Genomic DNA, 25,421 nt, shown 5'->3' with positions numbered 1-25,421 from the left:
TCACTTACTGCTAATTCAGCCCGGACTCCGGGATGCCAGACTGGATCCACCTGGGAGTGACGACAAGGTGGACATGGAGGCGCTGGAGAGGTGTGTGGAGTGGGGTGAGGAGTGTTCTAGCTCCTCAGAAAGAGCTGGGCTGGGGTGTCCTTCCTGTCATCCCTCTGACTTCTTCACCAAGGAGCCAGAAAATCCAGGACTCCTTCCTTTCTGCAAAACCCCAGCTCACTTTTGATCTGCGAAGACCAAGATAACTGGCCCTCCCACTCCCTATCTTCAAAGAGAGGACCCTCAGCCCTGTGGGGAGGGAGGGAGCTGCGTCAAATGGGGTAACAAAGAGGGGCAGAGATTCACATCTTGGCTGGTTGCGCAAGAGCTTTATCTTCTGTTTACTCCTGCATGTTTTCCAGTTGGATAGTTACCACAGCAGCGGCTTCGGCAAGGGACACACAAGAGGGAGCACCTCAGAGACACACCTTTTATGAGAAGTGTGTTCCCCGCTCCGCCCCAGGCAGAGGGCTGGGGCAGCTGACAACAGCCCAGAAAGATGGAGGATGCACTCCTGCTGCGCACAAAAGTAGGAACCCAGAGCACGAACTCGCCCCTTGCCAAGTATTCAGTAATACCAACGCCCCTTCATCCTCAGCCCAGTGTTAGAAACGGCCATCATAAAGGGCTTTCCTGGCTAAGAGAGGGCTGCCTGCTGCAGTGGGAGAGGAGAGGTGCAAACTGCCAGCAACTCAACAAGATGGATCAGTTCCCATCTGCTCTCCAGGGCATGTTTGTGGGAGGGCAGGAGAGAGGGTGGTGAGTGCCGAGGAATTGGGGCAGGGCACACGCCACCAAAGGTGATTTCCTGATTAAGTTTCCTTCCTAGTAAGTGATCCTCGGCTTTGCAAATGATAGCAAGGGCAAATTCGTGGAAGCCCTAGGCTCAGGGCGGTGCCTGGGTTCCTGCCACTATACCCACTGCCCGCGGGGATGGGCCCCTCACCCCCACCAGCAAGGGGGCCGCCTCCTGGGCTAGGCCGGAGCCAGCTTCAGCTCTGCCTCGACTTGAATGGAGCCCGTGCCTCCCTACCAGGGAGGGTTTCCTGCACGTGATTAATCTTGCATTTTGGAAGGCTTTGTCCATCTCTAAATGTTTTTGCCTCTGGCTGTTTTAAGAGAAAAAGGATTCCGAAAAAGAGAACCAGGAAAGCACCACATCTATAGACGCAAATTCTTTTCTCCACGGTTTCCAGAGCTCCATGCTTGGATTCCCGCCTCGGAAGGAGGTTCAGGAGCCACAGCCCTGAGGTTGTAACCCAAACAAATGGAACCCGTTAAGAAACCACGGGAGGAACCTGGCAAAGAGCAGTAACGGGAGGAAGAAACAAACCCCTGACCAGGTCCTCCACCCCATCGAGCCAAGTCTTCCTGACCAGTGACAGTCTAATTTTGATACCGCCGACCAGCACTGGGACTGGTTTGGGGCTCAGAGCACGTGGGTCCCTCTGGGGAGGACCCTCAGTGTGGTGAGGTTCCCCAGTTATAAACACTGCAAAGGGGACAGGTTGAATGATGAGCTACACCGGCCACCTTGGGAGGTAGTTTCTTGTTTTAAGATCTTTTTGTTTAAGATCTAATTGGCAAAACACTGGAGTGTCTCTGGCTCCGACTCCCGGCCAGGGCCGGTCCCCGGCGAGCGGCGAGTCGCTGGCTCCATCATATGCAGCGGCCTGGCCCAGCGACGTGACCTTATTCTCTCCTCAGAGCAGCAGGCACGGCAGAGGCACCCCTGGGCCCGCCATTCCCCAGCCGCGTGGAACGCGATTGTTTTAAGGCCACTTGACGAAATTCCCACAGCCTTGAGTAACAGCATTATTTGGCAGCCTTCTCAGCTACAGCCCAGCTGTCTGAACGTGAATACCTCTGACAGGTCTACTTTCCAAGTTCACCCAGAGACCAAAGGCTTAGAGTCTTTTCCCCCTCCCCCCTCCCCAAACGCCTGAACTGAGCCCTATGTGTTGTACTGAAGCATTCCGTCTATCTCCCTTCAGGGAGCTGAAGTCATGGTTGGCAGAGTTTGACTCCTAACAGCTAACAGGTGATGTGTGGAGGCCGCACCAACGGCTAAACACAGACCTTGCAAAGGAAAGAGTCGGGGGCTTCTACAGAACTGCTTGAAGCGTCTCCTCTCACAAAAGCAATACTGAAAAGAACAACCAGAAATCAAAGGAAAGCAAATGTTCATGTAATCCCAAGGAGAAAACAGGTATCTGCTACAAAGCCAACAGCATGACAAGGAATCTGTTTATCGTATTTCCTTCCATTCATCAGGCTGCCATCAGCAGTTCATTGAGTTCAGAACTGTTTTACGCCATTCTGGAAGGCCTTAACCCAATCAACCCCAATCGGAGAGCGACTGCTAAGCGTTTCCTGCGTCCTGACTGCACCACAGTTTCCTCCAATTCCCTCGGCAGCCCAGAATCCACCGGCCCACATCCCACCTTTTCGGGAGATGAGTGGCAGGGGCTGAAGCCCGCTGAGCCGTCAGCTTGGAGCACCGGGGTCTTGCCTGTGGGCCAGAGCAAAGCTCTCTAGTCTGCCTGTCCCAGGGGCCTCCGAGGAAACAGGGGTTCCACAGAGAAAATAAAACCTACAGCAGTAATTGAAGGTGGTATGTTCTGTGCAGAAAACAAGGTATTTTGTAAGAATGAACCATTCTGTTGTTTTTCTGCAGATGTCCCGAATCTCATACAAGCTTGTCCACTGCTGTTAAACCCAAAGGACAGATCCCCTCCTCAGGGCCCATGAGCCAAGGGTCCAGGAGGCAGCATCTGGTCCAGTCTCCCACCTTCCCCACAAAGTCTCCCACCTTCCCCACAAAGTCTCCCAGTAAGAAAGAAACACAGGGGACTTCCCTGGTGGCGCAGTGGTTGAGAATCTGCCTGCCAATGCAGGGGGCACGGGTTCCAGCCCTGGTCTGGGAAGATCCCACATGCCGTGGAGCCACAAGTACTGAGCCTGCGCGTCTGGAGCCTGTGCTCCGCAACAAGAGAGGCCACGACAGTGAGAGGCCCGCGCACCGCGATGAAGAGTGGCCCCCACTTGCCACAACTAGAGAAAGCCCTCGCACAGAAACGAAGACCCAACACAGCCAAAAATAAAAATAAAATAAAAATAAATAAATTTATAAAAAAAAAAAAAGAAAGAAAGAAACACAGCTTAATATGAGAGTTTCTAAAGTAAGCTAATTGTTTTGGTATTTCAAAATAAAAAATTAGTAATTTTGCATTATTCACATTAACAAAAAAGAGATTATGATTCTTGGCAAATATTACCTTCATCTAAACCGCCAACCCAGCCTGGTGTGTGAATATCTTGCCTTTCAGGAAAGCCTTGCTCTTCCCTCCCCAAGTCTCTAGCGATTCTGTGTAAGCTCATCTCCTAGGTCTGTCTTCAGTGGAGGCAGCAGCCCCGAACAGCACCATGCTGAAGCCGGGAGCGCGCTGTCAAACAGCCTGGGTGTGAATCACAGCTCCTGCACTTAGCTGTGAGAGTTGCCAAGACACACCTGTGCCTCAGTTTCTCATTCTACAAAAGGGGATGATAATTGAGGTCACCTCTAGGCTTGTGAGGATTAATGAGTTACCAAACGACATGCTTAGAACACTTGGTAAACGTAAGCTCCAAATACTGATGCTACAACCACACACCTTATCTTTTAAAATAGTATAACAGGCTTGATTTCTATGGGAAGGAAACTATACTTTCTTTTCCTCAGTTTCCTCTATCAAAATAACTGGCTGGCTGGCTGGCTGGCTGGCTGGCTGGCTGGCTGGCTAGGTGGATAGATGGGATGTACGTGAGAGCCAAGAGGAGGAGGAGAGAAGCAATATGGAAAACCTGGTGTTTCCTCCCCTGATAGTTTACCCTTTGCTGTTACACTTAACAGTTTACATATGTTTGAAAAATGCACTTGAACCCGCTTAACCTCGGTGCTGCCAGACTTGCCTTGATATTACGCAGCACCCAGGGTGGCCCCACAGGCATCCTCTGCCTAAGGATGGGGTCTGGGGCTTTTGTCTGACTCAGCAGGGGGTAGCGTGGCAAGGGCAGGACCAAAGCCAGCTGCTGAGGCAGCACAAGTCAAGGCCCCAGAAGGAAGGCGGAAGGACGAGGTGGCTGGGGAAGGCCAGAGGAACCTGCTCTAACCCAGGGCCTGGCTGACAGCCGGGCAGGGCCCTCTCCCCACCGCTCACTGCTTTCAAGGACTCGAAATTAATTTACAAGGAAATGGTTAATATGTATGTTTGTTTTGACATGGAAAATCACAGCCATTTGTTCTTAATTCATCTCAGGAAGGGGTGAACAATCAGAGACGTCTGCTAACATGAAATGATTTGAAGAGTGTAATGTAAAGAGGAAACTCATTTAAAGAGCCCTGACATGGTGCCATTTCCCAGATGGACTTCTAAAGGGGAAACAAGGAGCAGAGCAGGACTTTGGTAGGCTGCCATCCTGTGAGGGGCAGAGGCCATGCCTGTCGCCCGCGCTTAAGCCCGCGCTGACACATGTTCTTGGAGATGTGGCACAGCTTTGCCTCCTGGGAGTGGAATCGGCGACCAGATCCGAGGGAGACATTTTTTTCTAGCCTTTTGGCGCTGAGTTTATCTTGTGCACAATTTATCTTTTCAAAATGTAAAAAGTAAATTGAAAACACAGCATAAATGAGAAATGGCAACTATGCTATATGCCACCCCACTGGCCTTGGCAACTGCGTGTCGTAAGCACCCTCCTGCCTTGACGTCTGTCCCAGCCTGCTTAATCCTGCTTGTGGAAAAAAAGATCTGACCACATGAAGACTTTTTAGGTTCTTTCATAACTGACTGTTTTTAGAGCGATATGAGTGTGTCATAGTAGGGGAGGCCCCGAAAGGGGCTGCCGCTCCTGGGGTCACCTTTACTAGCCCAGCTCTGTCTGCCCAAACGGATTCCCAATGCTGAGGGCCACTTGTCTAAGGATTTGCCTAAGCTCTGTCGCCCAGGATTCCACCTCCCCTTCACTAAGAGGACAGTGAAGGGACATCGGGCAAAACCCTTTGGGCCCTTCAGTCCACCCTCAGTGCTGCTGAGTGCTACAGCCTCCCCACACCCGACTGGGCACTGCCCTCCGCTCTCCTCAGGGCGGCCGTCTGGTGCTTCTCCCCCAGGACCTCTGTGTCCCGCTACAGGCAGCACCTCCCACATTGACCAGACTGCCCCTTCCCCATAGCCCAGCACACGTCCCTCCAATGGCCATCACCCTTCTTGTGCTCATGCACCTCCTTCCTACAAGCCCGCGACTTTCCTCCTTCCTGTCAGGGACTACTCGTCCTTCCAGGCCCATCCCGCAGGACCCCTGTTCTGTTTGCCCACGGCAGGCCACAGGGCTGTCTCCCGCCTGGCACACCCACACCACGTGCCCTTTGGCAATCACCTGTGACTGCGCAGGGCCCGCCCCTCCCGTGAGTCCACATCTGCCTCCTCGGCCAGGCTGCTGCTCTGGGGAGGACAGGCGCCAGCCGTGGAGGCCTGGGCGTATCCCGTCCTCCTGAGATGTCCACTAAAGGCAGAGGAGACGTGAAGTGCACCGAGTAACCCCAAGTCCCAGGGCTCTCCTTTCACTGCTAAGGTTTCGGCTCCATTGAGAGCCTACAGAAGTGCTCTTCTAGAGATGAGTCATTGTGCTGAGTGACCTTGGAGAAATTATTTAAACTCCTCGAGCCTCAATTTCCTCCTAAGCAAAATAGGTGGTTTGAGGATCCAGTGAGTTTCCAGATGTAAAGCACTTAGCCAATGCCTGACATATAGTAAATGCTCAATGTATGGCAGGCGTTTTATTACCTAAACCGTCCCGCCTTTGCCTGCGTGCAAAGCATTGCCCTCTGTGCCCCAAAACTCACATTTTGACAAGCCACAATTTTAATCTGGGAGGGAGACTGCCAGGGCCTGGGGTAGAGGTGGGAGAGCAAAGAAAACAATGCTACTGGAGTTAAAGACCTTCATTTTCTGAATGAACAGCAGATATTGACTTGCAGCGGTCAATATCCAGATTTACAGAGACAACAGAGAAATGCTAACCAAAGACTACCTCAGTTACCCATTACCCCAGGGAGCATCAATCAGGATATCGATGGCAAAGGAAGCCGATAGATTAGCCTTTTCCAGAGGCCCCGGATTTCCACATGGTTCTCACAGTTCTGCAGGCAAGAAATGTGGGCTCTGGCAGAGAAGGACCCTCCTTCTATAAGGAGGACATATGTAAATGTCTTCTATCAAGGCCATTCGACACATGTCCCCCTGTAGACCCCACAGGCCTCTTGAGGTACCAGGGAACGTGTTTTCTGGCCACTAGATGGAGGGCACTTGTCTAAAAAGGAAGACGGTGGGGTGGAAGATAAAGGAAGAGAGAGGGAGGGAGGGAAGGTGGAGGCAGGGTCAGAGCTGTAGGCTGGCTGAGCAGCCTGGCAAATCCGAGGAGAGTGCGTATCATCCTCTTGGCAACCAGAACTGGAGGGGGTGGTGGGAAGAGGGAGAGAGAGAGAGGCTGACTGTGGCTAGTATCCTTTGGGTTTGTCTTCTTGCTAGAACTTATTTATAGTTCTGAGGAGTGGCTTTTTGCTCTCATGGTATTTTATTCTGGGTTGACTAGACAGAGAAGCCCTCAGGCAGGGAAAGAAAGTAAGAGGGCTATAAATATATTTTATTAGTTGCTGATATTTTAATGGGAAGATATTGAGAGAAGAGATATTTGTAGAATTCTTACCTACTTCCTCCTCCTCTCAGTAAGTAAGTAGTTCTTTTAAAGCCATTCTTGATGGTCATCCACAGGGGGACCCAGGGGGACCTCGAGCACCTCTCCTGGGATGCTGCTACTTTAATCAGTTGGGCAGCTCCTGGCTTCCTCTGCTATTTGAGGTGCAGCTAGAGACATCATTTTGTGGCAGGAGTGAGAGATCAACTCTTGAAACACTCCCAATGCCTTCCTATTTGCCACCAACAGTTGCCCTGCCACTTGCCTCTCCTCAGGCAGGTCTGGTCCATGACGCCCTGGTGTTAATCCTAATTATGCATCATTAAAAAAATCCAGGGGTCTAGTTCAACTCTCATCCTTACCAATTTCCTGGCAGCATCTGACATTACCTACATTCCCCCCTCCAGAAATTCATCCTTCCTCTAACTAGTCTTCTTACCCTTCAACAAAAACCTATGTGCTGAGCAGCTGAGTACACGGTGATGAGGGAGGGGTAGGGAAGGCACAGTCCCAGCCTTGGGGGTCACTAATATGTCCTCAGGGATGTCTGGCCCATCACAAGCACTCAGTACAAATCTGTTGAAATCAACAGTGATTCTTCGGACCCCCAGCACCCAGCTCGGCACCTTGTACCTGGTCAGAGCTTGGTAACTCTTTCACAAATAGGTCATTACAGATGAATTACTAAACCAGTGAACAAGCACTGCAGCATTCAGGCGGTGATGCAGGATGGAAGTGCAGGGATGTTCTCCAAGGCACTGTCCTGGTTTCATGGATTAGAACAAACACTCAGAATCCATGGCAGGCCGTGTGAACTACAAAGCTGTCATCCCGGGGGAAAGCAGCCCCAGGGTGGCCCAGGATCCAGGCAGGCCGTCCCTCTCAGTCTCAAATCAGGACTCAAGGTTGGCTGAGGGGACCAGGGATGTTGGGGCAGGTTAGAGGCAGATCAACCACCCTCAGATTTTGGCTCAAGTATAAATGTCAGTCTCTGTATATCACATGCACCCATTACATTTTCTATATTTATTCTGAAATGAAAAGGGAGAAGAATATATTTAGAAACATATACAACATATATAAGAAACTGACAACACTGATTGTCTCCTGAGAGGAGAACTGGGTGTGCAAAAGAGTAGGGAGAGAAATGCATGTCTCACTGTATGTCCTTTGGGAACGTGAATTTTATCATTGGTATGTATTACTTATTAAAGGAAATAATTACTTTTTGTAAAAATAAAAAGACAGGAAAGACCTACCAGATATGAGAAACATATTATAAAGTATATAACTAGATAAACATACCAATGAAACAGAAAAGAAAGTCGAGAAGTAGCCCTAATTATATCTAGAAATTTCATGTATGGTAAAAGCAGCATCTCAGATCACCAGGGAAAAGACGGAATATCCAATTAATTGTGTTGAGACAGATGGGTAACCATCTGGAACAAAATTAAGTTGATCCCTCTCCCACACTATATATCAGGATAAATTCCAAATGGGTCAAAGTAAAAATGTAAAAAATTAAACCATAAAAATACTAAGCAAGAGCATGAGGGAATTCCTCTGCAGCCTTGGAGAGAGGTAGGCTTTCTGAACAATGACTGAAAATCCAGCAAAAACAGACTCATAAAGACTTCAGATACTAGAATTATTCAGATAAATTGGGTAATCATTTCATTTATGTTAAGGCATCACATTGTACACTTTAAATATATACAATTATATTTGTCAGTTATTCCTTAATAAAGCTGGGGAAAAAATAATTATTCAGAAAAATATATGAGAACTGTGTATAATATATATTTAAAGAAAATTCTGAAAATGAAGAGAAAACAAGCTATTATAAAGAATAACCAAGCAGATTCACAAAAGAACCAAACAACTTCTAGAGTAAAAAATATCAAAACTGAAATTAAAAGTTCAGTGACTGAATTAAATAGCAGATAAGACACAGCTGAAGAGAGAATTAGTAAACTGGGAGATAGTTCTACAAGATAGACCAGAAGTAATTATCCAGAAAGTAATCTAGAGAGACAGAAATGAAAAATACGAGTGAGATGAACAGATATGGAACTTAGATAAAAGACCAATAAATGTTTAATTTGTGTTCCATAAGGAGAAAGAGACTAGAATAGAGACAATGAAGAAACAACAGCTAAAAACTTTATGGATGAGATAAAGACGTTCAAAATCAGAGCCTGAGAAAGCTTACGACCAGAAGACCTCACTAAATGAAATTCTAAAGGATGTATATAAAGTGAGCCCAGATGGAAGGTCTGAATGAAAGATGCACGCACAGTTTGGGTCACACATTTTTCCTTGCCTAAATCCAGAATCAGTTTTGTAGTGTTTTGTGCCTTCCCATTGGCCCAAGCAAAAATAGAACCTCTGGTGGGAACTCAGCTATGCATATGCTGACCCCAATGACAGAAATGAAAGTTGCATATAGCCCTTCAAAGGGAAATCATGAAGCAACAATGAGAATCCTTGACCACTGAGGTTTCCTAGGCACCGTGGCTTATCTTCAAGAAAGCAGAGAGGTTTACAACAAATGGTGCTGGAACAATTGGACATCCACATGCAAAAAACTGAATCTAGACAAAGACCTAACACCCTCTGCAAAAATTAACACAAAATGGATCAGAGACCTAAATGTAAAATACAAAACTATAAAACTTCTAGAAGATAACATAGGAGGAAATTTAGATGACCTCAAGGTTTGGTGATGACTTTTTAGATACAACATCAACGGCACAATACATGAAAAAAAGAATTGAAAGTTTTTTAAAATAAAAAAAAATTCTGCTCTGTGAAAGACAGTGTTGAGAGAATATGAAGTCACAGAGCAGGAGAAAATATTTGCAAAAGAAAGCAATGAGACCTTTCCTTTCTCTGATCCAAGTGATGTGGTCCAACCCCCAGGGCTGAGAGTGCAGGGGACATGGGTCCACTGTTTTGTGAAGGGGGCCCAGGTCACACTTACACTCTCCTGGACAACCGCATGGTCTCTTTAGAAGGACTGAATGAAGGACCAGATAAAAATTCAGTTTTTGAGCTCTGCAGCAGATTCAAGTGGCCCTGGGAGAAGCATGTCCTCAAGCCGTGCTGCCACCTCCACACCTTGGATGGGGAAGTGAAGCACTGAGGAAACTCCACCCCTCAGTGGTTTCTATGTCTGCCCTCAGCCCCGAGGTCTGACTCACCTGGGTCTGCTAACAGGCTGGCCATCTGACAACAAGTCATCAGGGAAATGTCAAAGGCACACTGTGCTAAAGGGCTGCTTTTTTCAAGCGCCCCTTGAATGTTCATCCACCACGGAATCATCTATTCCTCCTGGGAGACTGAGGAGGACTGACAATGTAGCTCTCCCTTAATGACTTCATGATTTGCTTTGTATGATCATGTCCAGTGATCATCAATAGCAGATATTAATAAAAACAAATAGACTAAAATCTAACTCCCTTTCATGCATGTACACATACACACAAAAGGCATTCAGTGCCAGCGGCTATCTCTGGGCAGTGGGATTATGAGTGAGTTTTCCCTTCCTTCTTAAATTTTCAAACAAATTACTCACATAACTGGAAAAGGGAACATACATTTAAATATAGGCTGCCAGTACACTGGAGTTTCAACTTCTGTGTTTCCAATTTTTTTCTAGTCGCAACCCTCTGGCTCATTAAAATCTAGTCCTCCCTTTCAGCTGCTGAAGGGCTTTGCAGAACAGTGAGTGCTGTGGGGTTCTGGGAGCTCCAGGGAAGCATGAAGTCACTGGCAAGAGTTAGCTGGGTCCTGGCCTGAAGTGTAAGTCTAAGGTAGGGTGGTCATGCAAACAAGCAAGAGACACAGGAATTCAGAGAGCCTCTGAGCATCACGGAGCCCGCCTGTCCTCTTCTCCCTGCCCTATTTTTAGCTGTTTGAGTACAGGACACAGTTGGCTGTTCCGGATAGGAAAGCGGTAAAGAGGCCAGGTAAGTGACAGAGACAACTGCAGGCTCTGCCTACCCTAATCTTCCAAGCTTATCGGATCCTTTCTTTCCCAGGCCAGAAATGCCAAGTGGATGGATGTTTGTTGAAATGAGTATCTGTGTAACAGGACACACTGCTGACAGAGGAGGCCTCTCCCTACTATACTTACAAGAGATGGGGGCAGGGATGGAGTGCAGACAGTGACTAGCACCAAAGGGCTATGCAACACCTGACCTGAGTTATAGATTAGAAATCAAACAAGCTGAAATTTGGGATGAGGATGATCATTTTACTAGCCAAAACCAGATAGCAAGATGTATTTTTAACAACCATCCCTTTTCCCTGGGGTTTTACTACAGGATGCAGTCAGGCACAAGGGCTAGGACTCATCCAGTCTGTAAAGTAGCCATAAGGGTCCCCTGGGTGAACACTGTTCGTTCCCCAGGTCAGGAGCTGGCCCTGTAACTTCCCCATGGTTAGCGAAGTACCCACAGGCAGTTTCAGACTGGAGTGCCTGCTGTGAGCGATGCCAGGTGCCTGCTAGAAGAGCGGGGAGGTCCTGGTCACTGACAAGAAACAGGAGAGGGAAGACCGAGGTCTGAAACACAGGGCATGGGGAGGGACAGGGCATGGGGAAATGGAAAAGGAGTAGGGGGTTAAGAATATGCAAATCTGGATATCTTCATCATTTTGTAGATTAGAGCCAAAGAAGACAGAAAAAAAAATTCTAGCCACGGCCTTATCCTATGAGAGGTGGAAATATAATACTACAACAGTAGGTTTTTAAACAGACCAGAGCTGGGGTATCTAAATCAGCAGAACTCTCACGGTGGTCCCCTGGTGGGGGGGGTGGGTCTACACTTATTACGAAGTGTCAACATTCAGTCTTGAGAGCTGGCAGCCAGGGCTTCCCATCCTCCTTACTGTCGAGAAATCCTCTGAGAACAGATTTCATTTTTGCAAACAGGCTTACATCCTAGGAGGCAGGTTGGCAGAATAAGCTGTGTGATCAGGCTATGTAACAGGGTTTCTGGACCAGAAAAAGATGTCATCAGACATCTTTTTGGATTTGATGACCAGGAACCAGGCCTATTCTCTCAGGCATTGGGTGAGTGACTCCAAAGGCACTTCCCTCCAGGGTAAGTCCCACGGGCAGGGACTTTTCTCTGGCATCTCAGTGACTAGCACAGCCCTGAAGAGTGGTGGGCCCTCCCTGAGTCAGTGCGTGAGTGGCTCAGCTTAGCAGAATAACTGCACAGCTTCCCTAAGTCGTAGCTTCCCTGTGTGAATGCTGAAGCACCTTCTAATATGTTGAGCCCTGTATGGAGGAGGCAGACCTAGGTCTCCTTATCTATTAGCCAAGTTCTGTGCCTCAATGCCATGAGCCAGACCAAAATGCATCCTTCATGGTGGCCTTCAGCTTTGTTTCTTCAGTTGGCACTCTTCATTTCTCATGGACCATTTCTCATGGGCCTAACCCATAAGTGTCCCCACATGGTATGGTGCAAGGTGTTACGGTGTTCCTTGAAAGGCTTTCTGATAAAAGTTTGGGAACCACTACATATCACAGTTCCCTCCCTTGGGGATTCATGGGACACCAGTATATTAAAGGCTCTGAAAAGTCCTGCAGTAAAGAGAGCGGTTTCTCAGTGGTTCCCAAACTAAAACCAGTTCCTTTACTCAGGAACTCAACAAAGGTATTCACATATCCATCTCAAAAGAGGGAATGTGAATCTAGCCATCTCCTGATTTCACCCATAGAGCCTTATGTTCCGGTGGACTACCTCTTAAATTTCACGAAACACCTCGGTTCTGCTGAACACAGTCTGAGCAATGCTGACCCAGAGTGTTTTGCATCCATCGAATCATAGCATGGTTGCTTTTTGCTCTTCCACACACTTCTCATTCCCCCTGCTACCCCCACTGTAGGACTCCAGTGCTTTTAACTTGTCCCTTAGACCTGCCCTATTTCCCTACTGGTCTGTGGGCTTGTGTGTCCCCAACATCAATGGAAGTTCCACTAGGGCAAAAGCCATGTCACGTGTTCCTTATTTCATGTCTCCTACACCTTCCAGCACTGAGCAGTGCTGTGCTGAGCAGAGGGAAGAAACTCCAAAGATGCTTTCTGAGCTGAACTAAATTCAAGTTCCCTTTAAATATCATTTAAGAAAAAAGTACCACAGTAATATGGGGACAAAGATGATGCCTCAAAGAAACTACCTCAGTTTCCCCATGATAATACTTATTTTTATCCATCATTTATTGAGTGTTTGGTAGGAATGCTGGCTAAAGTCATAAGATGCAATATCAATCTTCAAAGCAACCCCAAGAGGTGGGGCTACTATCATCACCTAGGCTGGAAGGTCAAGGGCCAACGGGTGGAGAATGGACTGTCCTGGGGCACTGGGAAGACCAGCAAACAGCATCACATTCCTCAGGAGGAGCTCTGGGAAGAGTCAGAAGGGCTGCCAGGCACACAGAGGTGTGCAGAAGGAGCTGTCTGGTCGCCAGACTCAAGCTTGTTCCAGATGTTGCCTTTTCCTTTTAAGTTTGGCAGATGATTGGGCTCTGCACCCAAGAGGAGAAACAGACGCCAGCTTCAAGTTTCACAGCAAGACGCAAGGCCACATCCTCCTCCCACATCCACCCCAGCCTTGAACAGACCCTAAGGAGGAGTACTTACCCACGAAGTACTCCATGAGTGAGCACGGTCCCTCACCGCCGAAGACACGCTCTTCACAGGAGATCATCTATCTGGGCCTGACGGCCCCTGGCCTGCCGGGCTGCTGCCTGTCCAGATGCTCTAATGCTGATCTGGCCGCAGCTCCGGCCTAACACAGGCCCAGGGCTGGGCATGCTCAGCTCCTAGCTAACCAGAAAACCCTTCAAGGTTTTCATGAGTGTGCCACGAGCTCAGGACAGAAGTGGCCTTCAATACCAGACAGAAGAGTTCGGTTAACAGGGCACCTTGGTGTTGAGGGTGCTTCAGGCTTGAGGAGGGGTCAAATGGCAGCTTGAAATAAACCAGAGCGAGTAGGTCTGAAACAGCCAAGATGTTCTACAGGTGCCTGATGAAAGGACACCACGCATGAGTGGGCAGTGACAGCCCGCATCGCCATCCCTAAAGGAAGTGGGCAACCCTCAGTCACCTCAGCAGCCAGAGCAGGATTACTGGGGACTCCTCCCTCTGCTTTTACGCTACCAGTTAGCATTTGGGCACCTACACTGTGCAGGCACAGAAAAGCACTTCACGTGCATCCTCTCATTTCCACCTCATAATAACTCTATGACACAGTTGCTGTAACCCCCATTTCACAGATAATAAAACTGCAGCTTGGGGATGTGAGTGACCTGCCTAAGACCACAGTGAAGAAACGGCAGCTCTGACACCAAGGTCCACACTCTTAACCACCTGGCTCTGCTGCCTCTACCCGATTCTACTGAACATCGTGGCACCCCAAGTGGTGCCCCTGGCTGGCCACCAAGGAGATGTCAGCTCCCTGCTCCAGAGCTACCTGTTCCTAGGTGGGCCCTGCAGCTAGCTCAGCAACTCGTGAGCATCCAGACCCCTCCTCATCTCTCCACCGGGGCCTTCTCACAGGAGGAGGCCTGGCCCAGCCATTTCAAAAGAGCATTGTGTGGCACCCCATCACCATGCCCGCAATTGTGTACGCCACCTGTAAGAGAAGAAAACAATCCCTCCATAGGGCCCTTCAGGTGACAGCTAGACAAGCAGGGCAGCTCTGGTCAACTGGTTAACAAGCATCCTCCAGGAAACGTTTTCTGAAACCTACTCCCAGCACATGCGGTCCTACATCATCACTGCCTTTTTCTTGCCTGTACCTGCCTCTGGACAAAGCTCTTTGGGCTGGGGGGAGGTCTTGTTCTGGCTTATATCTCAGCACCGGACACACCGTAGCTCTCAATGAGGACCTGCGGAATGGGTGGTACTTCCTTCAGATGCCTTGTGTTGGAGCATGATGTCTGGGCCACATCCTTGACTCGGCCCTAAGCTGCGTGAGTGCTGCTCTCCTCGCTTCTCCCAGCTCTGGGAAGAGGCTGGCACCCAGTAGGTGCATTGTGCGCAGGTGAGTGGGTGGCAGGGCCCCTTTCCCAGCCCTCACAGGGCTGGTCGGCACCGTCTCCTTCTCCAGGTCTCAGCTGATGTCTCCTCCTCAACGAAGCCCTCCTGGGCCACATCACCACCTGGGTCCCTTTGTCCTGTTTACAGCCTCCACAGCACTCAGCACAGTCAGTAACCATCTGGGTTGGTTGGTTCTTTCTCCCAGACTAGACTTTGAGAGCTCCATGGAGCAGAGACCATTTCTTCCCCAATCATTCCTGTGCACTCGTACAGAGACTAGCATGGTGCCAGGCACACAGCAGGTGCTCAGTGAGTATGTGGAATGGGTGGGAAAGGGTCTTCAGTGAAACAAAAGAAAAGAGCAGAAAGCGAGCTGGTCCACCTTTACTTCTCTCTCAGGGACCAAAACCAAAGTTCTGAGCAGGCAGATGCCCGGGACTTCCCAATACCCACGTGCTCCCACATCCCAGCCCGAGGGGCTCAGGGCAGATCACGGCCTGACAGCAGTGAGGGTGGGTGTGCAGCACTGTCCTGATGGGTGGGATGGAGCAATGTTTCACTGGACGTGGCCCCAGAACTCAGCTCCTGTCCCATCAGGCAACCGGACACAAGTGACCACCAACAGTGATGGAGTACAGTGCTCAGGACGTCCCTCAAAGCCCCACCACACAGACCAGGCACCCAGTCGGGGGCAGGCACTGGGCAACAGTCACGTCAATGACTCAGCACTGCGTGTAGGCAGAGGAAGTGGCTCAGATTCAGCTAATAGCTCTGCTGGAAGGACATGGTAAAATTTAAAAATATATATTATCTTTAATATACAGGGGTTAACATGGCTAACGCCAGAGTAAGGATTTGCCTTGAGCGACTTGGCCACCTCTAGGGCTGGGCTGCCCTGACCATTCCCACCCCTCTTTGGGACCACTACTGCACCTATGACAGCCAGAGACAGGCACAGTTGGTGGGGAGGGTGCAGGGTCAAGGTGCCTGGACCCCATGAGAACGGACTTGCTGACCTGGCCTTCATGAGCACTGCACTCAGTTTCAGAGCCAGCCACGCATAGACAAGGAAGACATACAGATTTTCTGTGTGGCACAGACAGTAGTTGCCTCAGACATGATGGAGAAGTGGTATCCCCCCACCAACGCCCTGCTAACTGAAAAGAGGAAGCTTGACAGAAGAAATGAAACTGCTATTGTACTTGACCTAACGAATGTGTCTGTGAACACCCCAGTGTCACTCCAGTGCCAGGGGCATCATAGCATTCGGGAACCAGGAAACACCGGCTGGCTGGGTTTGCACATCATGTCAGCTTACCATTATACTCAAACAAAGCCCCTCTCATAGCAGCCTGGAGTTGGTGAAGCAGGGACTGCTGTCTCCATTTGATTTGTAAGGAAATTGGGGTCCAGAGAGGTTAAGTGACTCTCTCTGGGTCACAAAGCATGTAAACTGCCGGGCCAGACCTTAAAAATGTTCTCTGAGTCCTATCTAGTGACTTCTCCCCTGGTCTCCCTGGCTGACTGCCAGTGTTATACATGGTTTTCCTGGATGTGACACATAAATTCTGGGCCTCTGTTTCCTCATCTGCATAGTGAGAAGAATGAGGCCTACTTCATGCTACCAGCCATGCCACCTATGAGTCTCTGACAAGCAGAGGGTCCAAGTTCCAAATATGTGCAAAGGCCTCACAAACTGTAACCCCAATTACTTTTTACGCCTAGACCCTTTTAACAGAACACAAAAAAACTCTATAACCCTCATGACTGTGTTCTCTGTGGGGGAAACCTTGGTCTTGTCTTATTGAGAGGCCTGGGATAGCAGGAAGTGACCCAGCTCTTCTACTGCCTGACCACTTCCCTTTGGAAGAGGCGCCTTGTCTTGTTGAGTCTCTCCTTTCTGGCTCTAGAGAGACAGCTGTCACTGCCTGCCACCTACCCTGATGGTGTATGGAAGCAGAAAGTGGTAAAAGCATTACAAAAGGAGAGCAGGATGTGCATCCCTTCTCAAGCACTTCCTGGTTATATGTGACCCTAGGCAAATCTTTTTATGCCCAGAGGTTGGTTTTCTCATTACTAAAAATGGGGGGTGGTATCCCTGCCCAGCTGGCCTCCCACAGTTGCTATGGAGCCACCAATAAGACCAATAACATTATATCTGGGAAAAGGACCAAGGACGCCCCTGAAGAGATGGCTGATTCCAAGACTAGGGCAGGAGAAGGTCAGGGGGAGATGAGACTATCTCATTATGTTGGAAAGCAAGGAATGTACAGAAACTGATGGAGAGGGGGCAGAAGGACATAAAAACCAGCTTGAAGGTCAAATTTGAGACAATGTGACCATCATAACGAGTAATGACATGATAGTGTATAACACACTAAATTTTAAAAATCCGTGAACCAACACTGATAGAACAAAAAATAAAAAGAAGGGAAGGGCAGAAGGAAAGCTTTTCTTAACAGAAGAATGCCGACTAACAAATGTAGGAAAAATAACAGAAATAGAAAAATCACTATTTTATAACCACCATAGTGATAACAGATCCAGGTAAGATCATCAAGGAATGCTAAAGCCAATGGGTGACAGATTGTGATCCAGGATGTGCAGAAATGCACAGATACCACCTTGATCGAATGACCAAAGCAAAGATCACTAATGACAGGACAAACCCACAGCAGGCGCCTTCTGACATGATGCCAGAGAAGGACTCAACATCGCTTATGGAATTCTCCTACCAAAACATTTAACCTAAATCCAAGCCTTAGGCCAACCCAGATTAAAGGACATTCTGCAAAACAACTGGACTGGGCTCTCCAGAAACGTCCAAGTGCACACACAAACACACACACACATACACAGGGTGGAGGGAGATAAAGCAAGTGGGGCAACATGTTAACAACTGTTGAATCTAGGTAAAAATGTTCACTGTACTGCTCTCGTAACTTTTCTGTAGGTTTGAAAAATTTCAAAATAAAAGAAATGAACAAGGTCCTACCAACCCTTGGAAAGCTGTGGTGTCTGCAGTGACTCGGGCACACTCACCTGTCAGGTACTCCAGGACGGCGGCCATGTACACGGGCGCGCCCACTCCGATCCTGTACTTGGGGTGGCCTTTCTTGATGTACCGCAGCATCCGACCCACAGGGAAGATGACTCCTGCCTTGGCGGACCGGGAGGTTTTGGTGGACTTCTTCTTCCCACCCCGGCTGGACATGGCGGTGGTCCTGGAGACGGATCAGTAAACACACTGTGGAGGCAAGAGACACAGGGGTCAGGATTACTGGGGACAGTGCATCTCCCCTTCCCCCATGCCTTCTGGCCCCTGGAAGAAATGGGTTGTGCCAGCAGATGCCACTGCCTGCAGCCGCTGAGCCCCACGAGCCCAGTTTCTGCATTCTGCCGGTGTGCTTCAGCCCTGGAAAAGAGAACAGCTTCGCTTTTCACATTTTATACCATGACATCAATTTTATCGGCCACTTCCATTTAAACGTTACGCTGACAATGACTGCTCTTAAGTGCCTCACCTTTATGCCACATGATGCAAAAGAAAATGGGATTTCTTGGCTACCATCTATACGCTTGTTTAATAATTGTATTTCCATACACTTGAGACCTGGGCTGATAAATTTGCCTAAGCCTTCATAAAAGAAAAGAAAACTATGTCACCTGCCCCTAGAATGAAGATGTAAGGCATATACCTAGGTTCTCTGATGAACGCAGCATCTCTACCTTAAGGTCCTTTACCTGTGAGAGGCAAGAACAGCTCACAGGAGTTCAGTGGGCAGCCAGGTTGGAGTAAGAGGCCCTCTGAGCACTTCCAGACTGCTAGACAGGCCTGTCCTTAGAGAAGAGGGAGGAGAGTTCTTCCTTCCTTGGCCCCCACCCACCCCCATTCAAAATGCCCCCCAGTCCGAAGGATCCCCCCTCTTCAACACCTACTGTGGGGTCCTCTCTTTTCCACCACAACTGTGCCTGGATCCAGGTCACCACTATCTTAACCAAATGATCACAAAAATCTCCTGAAAAGGTCTTCTCACCACAGGCCACACTCTAATCTACCTGCCCTCCACTGGCTGGGCTATCTCCGTACACACAAATCTGAATACGCCATGGCCCAGGTTTTAAAGTTTTCCCTGCTGCCACAATTCCCAAGATAAAATCAGGACCCTCGACCTGTCACAAAACGCCCTAGAAATCTAGGCCTGGCACACCCATCTAGTTTTACCTGTGCTTCCTTAGGTAAACACAAACACAGGCAGTCCCCCCAGGTGCCCTCCTCCACAGTGGCTGTGCCCATTAACCAGGACCTCCTTTATCCTTCAGGCTTTTCTGCCCTCTGCCAACCCCTCCCTGAGTGCTCCATCCTCTGGGCTCCTATGTGCTTCACACCACAGCACTGACGTGCACACGCCCCCGCCCCACCCTGCCGTCTCTCCCATCACACTGCAAGGTCTCAGAGGGCTGCCCCCGACTGTATTCCTAGTGTAGCACCACACAGTAAGGTCACAAATGTTTACTAAGAGCATTCAAGTCATTCATGCATTCACTTCAGGAATTATGCTGGGGAATGGAGACAGCAGTGCACGAGACAGATGTGGTTCCTGTTCTCCCAGAGCTGGTGGGGAAGAGAAACAATAAATAACCCTACAGTCATTTAAATGGTAACTGTGAAAGGCCAGTGCAGGGTGCTGGGAGGGGGGCTATGCAGAGCCCTCAGCCTGTTCTGGGGCGTCAGACAAGCCTTCCCTAGAAGTCACTGATGCTCAGACCACTGAATAAAATGGGCAGGTGTCTCATCTTCTCGTAAACTGAGGTCAGGCTCCACGGTGTGTGGGCCCCTCCAGTTGCCAGTCCATGTCTCTATGACCATGGAAGCCACAAAGTTAGGAGTCCTTGTTACTCTGACACCCGACCCTAACCCCAAGATCTTCTCAGATCACCTGCCTGACAGAGAGATGGCCAAAACTGCAGACAGCAGAATTCCTGGACACTCTGGGGCAGCTGTGCTGACTGGCTCACCAGAACTAAGGGGGCTCAAGGCCTCTGTGATGAGAACCCTGTATTTCACCCTGTCAAGGGGGGCACCAAGTCTTAATTGATCACCGAGTGCTAAAGAGAGTCCCAGAAGGGTCTGGTTTTTCTGAAACAATTAGTTGGCTCCATTTCTTCTGTAATGAGCTCTATTTGAAAACATTCCCTGCAAACAGGTGCCCATGCTCACTCTGAGCAGGAAATGGTATGTGCACACGTGTGTGCATGTGTGTTTGCAGGGAAAAGCTGTAACTGGGCTCCTAGCAGTCTTCTGCTTTAATGCAAATGTGTTTCACAGACCAACCCCATGCCTTTGGACCAAGAGCTTTTACATCTGAATGCTTCCCCCCTTCCAGAAGGAGAAGCCTGTTCTTCTTGGAGCACAGACTCCAGCTCTGTCTACAGGCGGACCTGTCTGGGTATGTTTGGGGCTGCCTTTGTGGGAATGGCACAATGTCCTGTCCCAGAGAGGAGCCACTACCATTGAGGGAACTGATGGGCCCTAGACACGCTTATTCTTCAAAAGTAATGCTCCTGGGGTTTCCCTCTGACTTGAGTCAAGAGTCTTAGTCGACATGCTGGTGACTCCCAGGTCCCTAAGCCGGCGCACACCTGGTTGCTGAGCTCCAGAGCTGTTCTGACTGCCTGCGGCAGGGCCCACTTGTTAAGTCCCACAGGCAGGTGAACTCCTCTGGGTTTCTCAGCCCCAGCGGTGGCAAAACCATGCATCAAGCTGCCAGGCGGGAGTCACCCTGTCCCTATTTCTCTGCCCACCTCCGCAGCTCCCAGTCATTAGTAAGGTTCAACACAGGCTTCCCTAACTTCTCAAGCCTCTTCCCTTCTCTTCGCCCTCCCTGCCTTGGCTCAGCTCCCACTACTTCTCACCTGTTCTCCCCAGCACCAGTCTCTCTCCATGGACACCAGAGGATCTCCGCCCACTTTGCTGGTTCCCCATCACCCTGAGCCAGCCACAAACAGCATCCTTCAACTACTTCTGCAGCACTGCTTCCTGCCACCCCTGCCTAGGCTGATGTCCCAGGCTGCCCCTGAATTCCTGACCTGTGAAGCTGTGTCCAGAATGTTTTTATATAGGCTGCTTCCCCTGCCTGAAACACCCTCCGTCCTCTTGCCAACCTGCTGAACTGACGCTCACATGACCCCTCTCCTCGGTCCTGACCATGGAATTGCTCACTGCTCTGTGTTCCCACAGCACATACCCCGGCATATATCTGTGTGCCTGTCTCCCCAACTCGACTCAACCTGGAGCTACTCCATGCCACGTGCTGTAAGTCAACTCATCTGTAGCTCCCCAGGTCCCAGGAAAGATCTTCAACATCACTGCCACTCTGCTGATAGAAGAACATCTTTGCGTCTTATTTGGAGTCAGGCTCCTCTCTGATAGAGCAGCCCGAGTCTTCATCCCCTCCCCAAGGGGCCTGTCCTCAAGGGATTCTGTTCCTCACCCCTCCTCATATTCTTCCTGCACTTCTAACTATAAATCCCCAAGCTGCAGCCACAGCTCTGAAAGAATTCTGACGGAGCCATGCAGCCTCATGACATCCAGTAACCTGTGGTGATTTTTAAAACATCATTTGGAAAATGATGTGCAATCTCCAGATCAACCAATCAACGAACATGCTGGGTCCATCCTGCTCTTCAGAGGTCTACGGGATGTGGGCAGCTATGGCCAGGCACCAGCGTGGGGGGAGAGAGTGGCTGTGACGGAAGTGGCTGTTGAGCACTGTGGTTAATAACTCGAATTCCAAAGTCAGACTGACCTGATTCAAGTCACAGCCCTACCACTGAAAGCCTATGTGTCCTAGGTTAGCTGCTGTAACAAATAAGCGCTTCCCCCCCCCCAGCTTATTTCTCACTTGTGAAAAGTCCAAAGTGGCTTCCATGACTGGCTGGTGCTTCTCTGCAGGACGATTTGTGGATCCAGACTCCTCCCACCCTTCAATGCACAATTCAGGGTTACTACTGGAGGGAAAGGGCCGTGGAGGACAACACATGGGGGCTTTCAGAGGCCAGGCCTGGAAGTGGGGCACAGCACCCCTGTGAGCCCCTGACTAGAACGTGGCCACGTGGCCACACCTAACTGCAAGAGAGACTGGGAAATGTCCTCCAGCTCTGTGCTCCGAAGAAAAGAGGAAACAGCCAGTCTCTGTAACCTGACAGACCAACTTGAAAGCTGACCCTGGGTCACCAGGGTCTGAGTGACCAGTCAAAGCCTACTTTGACCCATGTCCTACGTCTAGCCTTTTCTGAGAGACGGACAGTCCTACGTCATGGAGAAAGTGGCTTCTTCTGCATTCACCTTCTCTTCAGGGCACTAAGCTTGCCCACAGGAGAAACAGCAATAATACCTTATCAAACGAACAAAGCTGTGTCCTTCCTTCCTGGACTCGTCCACCAGGGGGGCACCCTGTTCAGCAAACCAGAAGCCCTCAGCCCTGTATAGGGCCCCACAGGCTTTGAAGACAGTGATAGGTCTTCAGGCAATCCTGGCATCTGTTCGTTACTGAACATTAGCTTGGCGGTCTTTTTGACTGTTATCAGGCCAGGAAATGAAAATTCTGTGGTTGGTCCTGAAGGGATCTCTGTGGTCTTTATCTCTGCAACTCCTCCAACAATAAATCATTCACGATAGACATGAACCTTGTTTGCAGAAACCCAAAGTTCACACAGAGGCACACTGGTGGAGGGGGCTGTAGAGGGAAGAGCCAGGCTCGAGTGAGAAGCAGGTCTTTGATGACAAGCCCCTCAGCGATCGAGATGAGACCGCTACAACGTGATCTGTCCTCAAAGCACAGGACAAATGAGAAGCCTGGCTGTGAGGATTCCATGAGTAAGACGGACACAAAAACAAGGAGGAGGGGCAACAGAGTTCAGGAGGGCAAACGGCCATCCTACCACACCCTTCTATTCCTCACCAACAGGGCACCCTAACTGGTTCCTCAGTGCGCTGCAAACCACCTTCATTCCCACTTCTACGCGTCGGCACGTGCCACTCGCTCAGTCTGGAACACTCTCTCCAGCCCTCAGTCTGGGGCAATCCTACCTAGTGGTCCCAACATGTCCTCTGGCGATGGAGACCCATTCCTGCAGTGGCTGTGCCGTGTGGCCCCCAGTCCCAGTCTAGTGTGGAGCAGCCCCACGCCCAGACTCTAGCTTTACACGCAAGGTCCCGCTGACCTCCGGCTCATCTCTCCCTATTTCCAGCAATGAGGGCTCCACCAGGCTGAATCACTCTGTTTCCTCAGTAGACACTCCTGCGGTGGCCCCTGAGCCCAGCGAAAAATCCCTTATAATGCACCTCAGCCACCACGGAAATATGTTCAATTGCTTTTCTCAGTCTTATATAAAGTGCTTTGCAAGTGCAGTTTCCAGCCCCTCCCTCCAACATGATTGCCACTCCGGATCCAATTTATATAAACATTCTAGAGCCAACTATCCCACTCTTAGCACTTGTTACACTGTATCACCACTGCCTATTTCCTTGTCTGTCTTGATGGGATGGACCAGGCTGCTCTGTTCACCACTGTATCTCTAAGAACCTACCACCCTGCCTTGTTCCTGAGAGGCCCTCAAATGCTGGCTGGGTTGGGACTGATTAGTTACAGTGGATGGGGTTCTCCTGACAAAAATGAGGGCAGCATTTCCAAAGGCCACAGGACTCAGAGATGTGGTAAGTGAGACACCAGTCCAGGACCTTCTTTGGGACCATTCGTGTGGAAGCCCAGACCCTCAAAATTCAGGGAGCTTGTGGAGCTACCTTGGGGATTCCCAGGAGGGGAACACTGCAATTTCCCTGATGGCTGAGGCTGGAGCCTGCAGAGGCCTTCTGACTCCCTGACCATTCTATGGCTCCAGCAATCTCTCTTCTTGCCGTAAGACGGGCGCAGTAACACAGACCAGAGGAAAGTACTGACCTTCCTCATATCTATAAGAAGCTGACCTCTGTAAAAGATGCAGCATAGAAAACTCTTAAATAATCAGGACACTCACAAAACCACTGGAATGGTCAATGGTGAAGTCTTTTATTATCTAAGCAATGAATGTGTGCATATTGATCTTGAGCAAAATATTGATTAGAACTGCTGGGGGGCTGCGAGTAAGACAGCCCTATCTCCAGCACCCAAGGATGGAGGAATCTGAGCTATCAGCGCTCAAGTCGCTGTTACAGAGCGAGGACTGCCCCATCCATTCCCTGCAGCTGGATAAATGCCCACGTGTCCACATGCATTTGTCACCTTCCCATCAACTCCAATCACGAAGGCAAACCCGAGACACTTAATTCTGAAGCGCAGGACACTAATCCTGTTTACTGCATTCTCTTCCGTTTACTCCTATCGTACCAAATGATTAACGGTGTCGTTGCTGTCATGTCCCCAGAGGCATGCGGATATACTACACAACTATCACCCACAGAGCAGGGGTTCACAAGCTGCACTCTGATTGGCTCAGAACAGAGACTTGGTCTGGTACTCTGGCCAATCAGGAAAAACATCTCTCTCCATTCATAAAACACTACACCATAAAAAGAGGCGGATGATTAAAGAACTTACAGTCCACCCTCAGTGAACCAAGGGACTGCAAACAAGGAGAGAAGGATAAATTGAGACAGTAAGTAAACCCTAAACCACACATTTTGTTCCAGCAGATACTACTCTCCTCATGTGTTAGGTTTTTAATGGCGGGAAAAAAACAAAAGCTGAACACAAGTGTTACTCACTACAAGCAGGAACAGTTAGCAGGAAGCTAGGCCGGGATTAAAATTTCACCTCTGCAAACCCACTCCGTGGTGTGCTTCCTGAGCGACACTAAAGGAACCAGCACTATTCTTCAGCAACAGTAAGGCACTGTCTGCCTGCTTCGTAAGGACATTTTCCTTCAAACTTCCTCTCCCTTTTAAAGGTTGTGCGAAACTCAGAGAGAATCACTCCAATGGAAGGCCATCAGAGGAAAATGTGAGCTTCAGTAGGGCAAGACCCTGGGGAGGCTTGGCATCTAGAGGCTACTCAATATTTGCTGAACTGATGAAGCATTCCCAATAAAGGACATCTGACCACATCTTCCTCCTACTCAAGCCTTCCTCCTACTCAGAGCTTGTTACTGCTCTTAGGAAGAAGTTTAAATCCTTCAGTGTGTTTCTGATCAGGATCCTCTGTGATCTGGTCTGTTTGGCCCCCTGGGTTCACCTGACTCCCCTCTAGAATCCAGCCATCCTGAGCCTCTGGTAGTTCCCCCATATGACCTGTTCTCATTGTTCTCAGACTCTGCACATGTGGGGCAGGTCTCAAACACTTGTCCCCACCTGCCCTCCTTTGCCCAGCCAACTCTTACTTGGCCCTTCCGTGCCTGGTAAGGGCTTGCTCCTGAATAGGTTACTGTCTGGGAGCTGCTATGGGATCTACTGTGGGCTCCTGTACTGATCCTGCAATGGCTGCCTGCCTGCCCTCTCCTCCTCATATCAGCTTCCCAAGGATAAGAACTGGGCATTTCTTTTTTTTTTTTCTTTACTAGATTACCAGTTTATTATAAAAGGATATGA

General features: G+C 49.4%; 1 protein-coding gene across 5 annotated transcripts in view; it reads right to left on the bottom strand.

Moving 5' to 3' along the window:
* MACROH2A1 (macroH2A.1 histone) overlaps positions 1-25,421 on the bottom strand; it is an 80,664-nt gene that overhangs the window by 52,393 nt on the left and 2,850 nt on the right. For all 5 annotated transcript variants that reach the window (XM_082454787.1, XM_082454786.1, XM_082454789.1 and 2 more), the window contains exon 2: positions 17,879-18,083. In XM_082454787.1, the coding sequence (XP_082310913.1) occupies positions 17,879-18,050 (172 nt within the window). In that variant the 5' untranslated portion in view covers positions 18,051-18,083. The remainder of the gene's footprint in view (positions 1-17,878; positions 18,084-25,421) is intronic.

This window comes from Balaenoptera physalus, assembly GCF_965194825.1.
Source record: "Balaenoptera physalus genome assembly, chromosome: 3".
NCBI lineage: Eukaryota > Metazoa > Chordata > Mammalia > Artiodactyla > Balaenopteridae > Balaenoptera > Balaenoptera physalus.
The sequence above is the reverse complement of the archived record's forward strand: the minus strand, read 5'-3'. Positions and strand labels throughout refer to the sequence as shown.